Genomic DNA, 7,885 nt, shown 5'->3' with positions numbered 1-7,885 from the left:
GGATTATTCCATTCCCAGCTATTTCATTACCCACGTTCTGCGGTGCTGAGGCCAGCTTTGGGAGGGAACTGGATGTGAGCTTGACGCCTTTCTTGGGGAAAAGCTAGTTAGCCCAAGCGCACGCGATGTTACACGTGGAAAACCCTCAGTAAATCGGCACGCGTTCTGCAAATCGAAAGGACCACAGCTTCATCCACTCTCGCAGAAATTTTTACGTAGAGCCCCACGCACGGCACACAGGGCTCGCCGCCCAGTTGGGGGCTCGGGGATCCCCACCGCAAGGTGAAGCACCTGGCGGCGTGGTCCCGGCGGGCCCTCCCGAGGCGCCTTTTACCCGCCGCGAGGCTGCGGGACTGGCGGTGGCGGCGGCCCGGGGCGGGGCTTGGCTGCGGAGAAATGACGTAGTCGTCCCCGCGCGCTCCGCGGGCCGCGCGCCCTGGTAACGGCGGCTCCGCGGCTCCCGCGTCCTCCTCCATGTCCCGCCTTCCCCCGCACCAGCCCGCCCCGTCTCCTCCTCCCTCCGCAGCCCCGGCGGCGGCCGTCTTGCCAGGTCCCTGGTTCCGGGTGGGAGCGGCACTTGCGGGGCCACGCTGCCCACGACGCCCCCGCCAGGAGCCAGCCGGAAAGCTGGCAAGAGCGGGCCGGGCCCGGAACCGCCGCCGCTGGACCCCGGGCGTCTGCCCCGCGCCGGTGTCGTCCGCGGCCTCGAGCCGGCTGGGCTGCCCCGTCCCTGGACGGGAGTGACGGGGAGGGGGGGGTCGTGGGCCGGAGGGCGCCTGCGGCCGCGGCTGTCAAACGCCGGGGGTCGGGTCCGGAAGCGGCCGCCCGGGTTCTTGCCTCCCAGACGCTGTTGCTCCTCGGCCCGCCCCCGGAGCGCGAGGACGGGTGCCCGGGCCGGGGTCTATCGGGAAGATGGCGACCCCGGGCATGAGCTGGCAGCAGCACTATTACGGCGGCCCGGCGGCCGGGGCGGCCAAATTCGCGCCCTCTCCGGCCGCCGCGCAGCAGGCGGGGCACAGCATGGACTACAGCCAGGACCTGCACCTGAAAATGAGCAAGAAAATCGCCCAGCTCACCAAGGTAAGAGCGCGGCGGCGGGGTCAGCACAGCGGGAACCCCATGTGGGCCGCGACGGGCTCAGCTGCCAGGCTGGGAGGCTGCGAGCCCCGCGCCCGGGGCGAGTTGAAGGGGGCTTCTGTGGGGAAGCAACAGCCAGAGACTAAGCTCCAAGAACCGTTCAAACTTCGGTGGAACGCCGGAGACGTTCATTTAAACTAGATAACTCACCAGCACGGCTGGGTTTATGGGACTCGCACCCCGCTGCCCTTTTGGGGGTAAGCCAGCACAGAACAAATTAGGATCTACTTCCTTTATTGCACAATAATAAATCACTTTAGTTTTGCTCTCATGTATCTGCCCAGACTTCACGAGCCTTTATACTAACTGTATTAAGTACAGTACCGTATTTACCCAACAAGACCCGGAATCTTCCCAATTAATCAGTATCTTCTGTTGGATACGTACTTAGGGGAGAATAAACCTAAACAATGTAGGAGGGTAAAACATACCTTGCGTGCAATTTTGGGGATTTAATGAGTCATTCCTTACCCTGACAAAATGTCAAACACGGCTTGTTAGATGAATCATGTGTCTGCGCTTAAATGTTTCAGTCTATCAAAAGATAATTTTCAAAGCGCCTAAGTCTGCAAATTTGGCCAACTGTAGTTTAGGATGGTGAGCTTTTTTCTAGTTAATGTTGATAATGAGAAGTTGATATCTGTGAAGCAAGAGCAATTTCAGACCAATTCTATTGCTCTGTTTAGGTATCATGAGCAATCTTTCAATACCTGTTAATGAGAACAAGTGATTCGTGGTTTCAGAAAGTAGAGGTGATCTCAGTGTGTTTAAGCTGAGTTGGCTAACCACTTGTTAGTAATGTGGGTATGATGAAGAGAGGTGGGCATCATGGGCGTTTACTAATCGTAAGTACTAATAGTAAGTCTGACTCTTTCAACTCCCAAATTCTCATTTTATAATTCCAGTACTAGTTGGCACTACTGAGAAGGTAGAGTAAGACAAAGCTGGAAGAAAGGAAACAGGAGTGAAATGGGAATGAAAAGAGGGTAAAATGATTTTGGTGAAGAAATATGATTGAGGGTAGAAAGAAAACTAACATGATAGGACTGAAGAAGGAGGTCTCCTACAGAAGAGCATTCAAGGAAAAAGGAGCAAGAACATGATGGTAAAAGTCAGCCATGCAAAGCAGGGCAACACTGGGGGAAATTTTGTGTTTTGGTTTTCATTTTAGGCCCACTCTGTCTCAGAGCTTACTATGTGCCCAGTTTTTACTGCCTAATCTTGTGACAGATGATTCCCATATTCAGAGGAAGGAAGGCCCAGGAAGAAACAATAGTATACCATCAGGGCATTTATACATTTGGGAGCTCAAGGCCCGGTTTCCTGAAATCATGTTTGGTCTTCAGAATACTGATGTTCAGAATGAAGCACATGGTTATATATTTATTCTGGCTTTTCTTATGGTATGTCCACAACACCCATTGTTCTTATTTGAGATTGTAACCCTCTAGGTTCCTGCCGTATGTAATAGAAACAAGTTGGTAGTGGAACTGTGTGCAGTTGAATAAAAAGTTTCTCATCTCTCCAGTAAACTACTTTTATTTTTACTACTTATGCTTTTTGGATTTTCTGTTCTTTTATCAGAAAAAAATATTAGCACAACTGTTAGAGTTGAGAGTATTGATAGAAGCTGCTATCACCTTCTCTGATTACTCACCTTTACTCTAATGAGGCAGGAAGCTGCCCCCATACCAGTGCTCCTCAAGTCTCCAGTACTATTCCTAATCTTTACTGTTACTTGGACTCTCTGATTTAGTGTTTATAGTTACAGTCTCTAAACACCCACACCACCTTCTCTGCTAAGTGTCTCGGACATTTAATCTCTTACACTAGAGTTTCTCAGTCTTGGCATTGTTGACATTTTGGATTGGCTAATTCCTTGTTGGGAGCAGGCAGGGCTGTCCTGTGCATTATAGGATGTTTAACAGCATTCCTCCTGTTACTTAGTAGATTCCAGTAGCACTCCCCACCTGCACACACCATCATGACAATGACTATGTCTTCAGACATTGCCAAATGTCCCCGGGAGGTGGGGGGGACTCCTCTCATGTTGAGAAGCACTGACTTATACTGGAATATCTATCCCACCCTGTCTCTTGCATTTATTACTAAGATAAGATGTGACAATGAAATAATAAGATAATAGGACTCTACTGGAGCCAACATCCTTTAGTTCTTGAAGCCTACAATAAGACATGCATCCCTTATGTACCATTTTGGAAACTGTCCAATTTTACAGTCACAAACACTTCTTGTAAATACTGTACAATCAGAACAATATCATGATTAATATATCAACTGTTAGAAACTTTACTGGTATCTGCTACATAGAATTTTCACTTAGGAAGGGTTTATTCACATTAGTAGAAGTAGGTTGGAAGCTTAGCGTATATTTCAGAATTAAACATTATAATCATTAAAATAGGATATTCTATCTTTTGGAGAGAGTCAGTAGTACTCAGCTCTTCAGCATTATAATTAGCGTGGCTTGGGAATCTGACTTTCTTGAATTAAAACTCCTGCTCTTACTGATTACTAGTAATATGACCTTGGGCAAGTCATTAAATTCTGGACCTCAGTTTCCTAATCTTTAAGAGAGGGATGATGATACTATAACTCTCTAAGATAGTAGGCTCTTAATTCAGGCTGTCACTGAAAAGAGAGAATCTGTGCCAACAGAATATTAATAAAATAGTGGATAATATATTTTTAAACTCTTCCTCTCTTTTTAAAATAAACTAGTTTGCATTTAATAGTATTATTATATTGTATTTATTTAGAGAGTTTTCTGCTAAGTTCATAAAAAATATATACATTAATTCTATTTGAATTGCCAGGTTTAAATTTTTCACATGTATTCTGCATTGTTGTAGAACAGTATTGAAAATACATGCATTTTTCAAATACTTGACTAGTTATGAAAGGATAAGGATGAAAGTAATCTGTATTATAATTAAAAAAAAATTTTTTACATCTATTTTTTGAGAGACATAGAGAGACAGAGCGCAAGTTGGGGAGGGGCAGAGAGAGAAGGAGACACAGAATCTGAAGCAGGCTCCAGGCTCTGAGCTGTCAGCGCAGAGCATGATGTGGGGCTCGAACTCACGAACCGTGAGCTCATGACCTGAGCTGAAGTTGGCGCCCCTCTGTATTATAATTTTGTACATAGTAAGACTCAATATGTTTTTAACTAAAAAGCCAGCTCAGCTGCAGACATATTTGTTCAGATTCTATTTCCCTAGAACCTAACATAGCAGCCATCTCCTAGAAAGAAGAACAGTAGTTTTTAAAGCACCTTTTATATAAGGGGCACTATCCTAAATGTTTGAGATATAGCACGGAGCAAGACACAGTCTCTGCCTTTTAAAATGAATCTGTTATATTCAGGCCACTCCAGCAAATTTTAAGAATCACTTTTAGATTCTTGAGTCATGTTATGGCAGGTTTCTGGGATTGTTAGTGGCTGAACCATCTTAGGATAGGCAGAGAAGCTGGGTGGGTTGAGTTATGTTTAATAGGATCATATTTGTGTGCTTCTCTACTCTCTGCTGTGTTGCCTCTTTATTGTATTAGGGTGAAAAGCAATATATGTAATGTAATTATCAAACAGCTTTTTTTGTGTGTTACTCATTGTCCCTTTCAGTTTGTGAGGCTGGCTCATCTGCCTGTAGATAAACTTGACTTTTCTGGTGGCTGTTAGATAATACAAGTTGTCTTTCAGTAACTAATTGCAGAAGTCTCATTTGATTATTAAAATGTTCAGTGCCAACAAATAAAGACCCGAAACCAAACCTAAATTAAGGACAGCGCTTCTCCCCCATGCCCATTCCCAGCTCTGCCCACTACGAGCGGGAAGCCAATAATCAGGAAGAGGGGCATCATGACTTTTTTTCTTCTGCCTGGGCTTTTCTACTCTTGCTTTGTCTTGCTGTTCCTGATTTAACACCCCCTCTACCCTCCCATCCCTGTTGGACAAGGAAGAAGGGAAGAGAGGAAAGACTAGTAGCAAACTTCACTTGAATGGTGCATGGTGATCTAGCTTCAGTGCTGTTAATAGATTTGGCACACATTTTAAATGTGTGCTCATTCTTTCCTCCTGCGTCTTCTACCTCCTGCCTCCATTGCTCAGGATTCCTCACTTCAGATTGCTTGACAGTGAGAATGCATCTGTATTCTGGCTGGTTGCTTACTCCTTCCTCAGCCTCTTGGATGTTGCAGGGTCTTCATGTTTATTTTGCTGAGGTCTGTTCAAGCTTCAGGTAACCCTCTTGGATACACCTAGGTGATGCCAGCTTACTCTGTCTCCCATAGGACCCACCTTGGTCCATGGGGAGCATTCATTCTTTGTCCAGACAAAGAATGTTAGTCATATTTGAGTGATTTAAATTGATTTCTTGTATTTTATTAATAGGCACAAAAACTTGATATACTGTTTATCAGTTGTCCAAACTTTTATAAAGGGACGCCTTTAGAGTTAAAAAAAAATTTAGAGCTGGAAGAAACCACAGATTCTGACCAGCCTAACCCTCTCATTTAATAGGTGTGGGAGTTGAGGGCCGGAGTCATTTGAAGATTGTACAGCTTGCCCCTGGCAGAACCTGAACACGAACCCAGAGAGAAGGGCAGCTGTGCTAGCAGGTCTCTTTTCCCTATGTCTTCCTTCTTTCTAACTAATACTACTCACTCATTTTCTAAGAAGCTGGAGACTTGTTGTTTTGGTGGTGGTTTTGTCATGTTGGAACCATGTTTTGTCTACCATCTCAATCACAAATTTCTGGGGACAGTGAACCCATGTGATGTGCTGTCTTTCCGTATTTACAGGTTGTACAGTTTGCAACTGTGGCTTTGGCAAATTTGTAACAGAGCTATTTTTTGTATTCTCAGGTAAATGTCATAATATTTTTATGTTTTCTTTAACAGCTTTAGTCATTCCAGACTTAAAAAATGTTTTAATTACTTTGATTTGGAGACTGTCATACTTGGTGTCAAAGTTACTACTAGGGGGTTATTTTAAATTTTTTTCCTTACACTGCTTGCTTTTTTTTTTTTTTTTTTCAACGTTTTATTTTTATTTTTGGGACAGAGAGAGACAGAGCATGAACAGGGGAGGGGCAGAGAGAGAGGGAGACACAGAATCGGAAACAGGCTCCAGGCTCCGAGCCATCAGCCCAGAGCCCGATGCGGGGCTCGAACTCACGGACCGTGAGATCGTGACCTGGCTGAAGTCGGGCGCTTAACCGACTGCGCCACCCAGGCACCCCTACACTGCTTGCTTTCTTAATTGGATTGTTGCTTAGGTCTCATTCCTGAAGGCAGGAAGTTGGAAGTTTACCAGTTTTTCTCCCTTCACCCCTCTCTCTGTGTTATTTGTTTGTTTATGAAAATTATTTGCTGTCTTTTAATTGCCAACCTCTTAAAAAATGGTATGAAAGAGGAGGTTCAGCAAAATGTTAGTGAAACAGTCTGGTCATTTTAATTGAATTAGTAAGTAAATCCCTATACTTTAATTTTGAAAATTATTAGTATTTCTGAAAATGTTGTACCTCATAAATTTGAGATGAGAATGCAGAGTAAGTTGGGTCTGTAAAACCATTTAGCTTCTGAATGATAATAGGAGGTAATTGGTGGGCGGGGGTGGGGGTGGGGGGGGGAGGAATGGAGGAATAAAAAAAGAAAACCAACAACTTATTTTCTGTCCTTTCAGTTTATCTTGGGAGATCGAAAAAGTTTCTCATCTTTGAGCATTCAAATAAACTTGAATATTATGCCATGAGATCGGATTGATGTGAATAATGAAAATTTGTAATGCCATATTTGTTTTTTCACCACTGTAAGTTTCTATTTTGTAGACCACTTATGAGCGAGAAGGACATTAACTAAGCCAGTCAGAATTGGTATCCCCCTCAGTCTATTTTGGAGATAAACATCTGAGGAAAGGTGGGAGACAATTGCTAAATTAATTCAGGATTTTTTTTTTTTTTTTTTTTTGGTAAATAAAAGCGATGTTAAAAATGGTAGTTTGATGTGGGGAAATATTGTTATCAAAGTTATATTTTATATCCCAAGCGTGATCTGAGCCACAGAGGCTTTTTTAGATTGAACTGGGAACTTAACAGTTCTTTGAAATATTGAAAATAGTCTCTGACTGCCAATCAATTAATATATACAGGTGAATTTTGGAAACACCAGTCTTTGCAAGTTGGGGATTACCAATTATAGTCAGTATTTTGGTATACTTAACATTTGAGACCAAAGCAAGTATTTTAGAAAATAAACTTTTTATTCTTAGCTTTCTAAAGTTAAACCACAACAGTGAATACTGTCATTTGTAGGTCTCAAACTTATTTCATTACTGATTACATCTTTCCCACTAAACCTTAATGAGAATGTACACAATTAGTGAAGTTGAATATGTAAATTTTTGTCCTATATCTTTTACCTTCATTTTGAGATATAAAGGGAGGTTGAAACTACCAAAGGACCTATAGTAGATGGAAAAACAAAAGACTTAGTGGTCAACCAGAATATTTGGGATTTGGACAGTTTAGATTCAGGTCCTAATATGCCACCTAATTTATTACAAAGGATATAGTATTTTTTTTATGTTTATTTTTGAGAGAGAGAGAACGTGCAAGTGGGGAGAGGCAGAGAGAGAGGTGGCAGGGACAGAGGATCCAAAGTGGGCTCTGCGCTGACAGCAGCCCAATGTGGGGCTCAAATTCATGAACCATGAGATCATGACCTGAGC

The 7,885-nt window shown here is 43.5% G+C and overlaps 1 protein-coding gene across 11 annotated transcripts in view; it reads left to right on the top strand.

Annotated features, from left to right (window-relative positions):
- The first annotated feature begins 406 nt into the window (after nucleotides 1–406).
- FAM184A (family with sequence similarity 184 member A) overlaps nucleotides 407–7,885 on the top strand; it is a 122,051-nt gene continuing 114,572 nt past the window's right edge. For 9 of the 11 annotated variants that reach the window (XR_006717525.1, XM_045499426.1, XM_045499424.1 and 6 more), the window contains exon 1: nucleotides 799–1,080. Coding sequence is in view for 10 of the 11 variants with exons in the window: in XM_045499426.1 (XP_045355382.1) it covers nucleotides 913–1,080 (168 nt within the window). In the remaining variant the exon portion in view is untranslated. Of the gene's footprint in view, nucleotides 1,081–7,885 lie in introns of all 11 variants that reach the window. The other 2 variants (XM_045499421.1, XM_045499418.1) reach the window with 2 other exon arrangements.

This window comes from Leopardus geoffroyi, chromosome B2, assembly GCF_018350155.1.
Source record: "Leopardus geoffroyi isolate Oge1 chromosome B2, O.geoffroyi_Oge1_pat1.0, whole genome shotgun sequence".
Taxonomy (NCBI): Eukaryota; Metazoa; Chordata; class Mammalia; order Carnivora; family Felidae; genus Leopardus; species Leopardus geoffroyi.
Note: the sequence above shows the minus strand (reverse complement) of the source record. Positions and strands in the feature narration are given on the sequence as shown.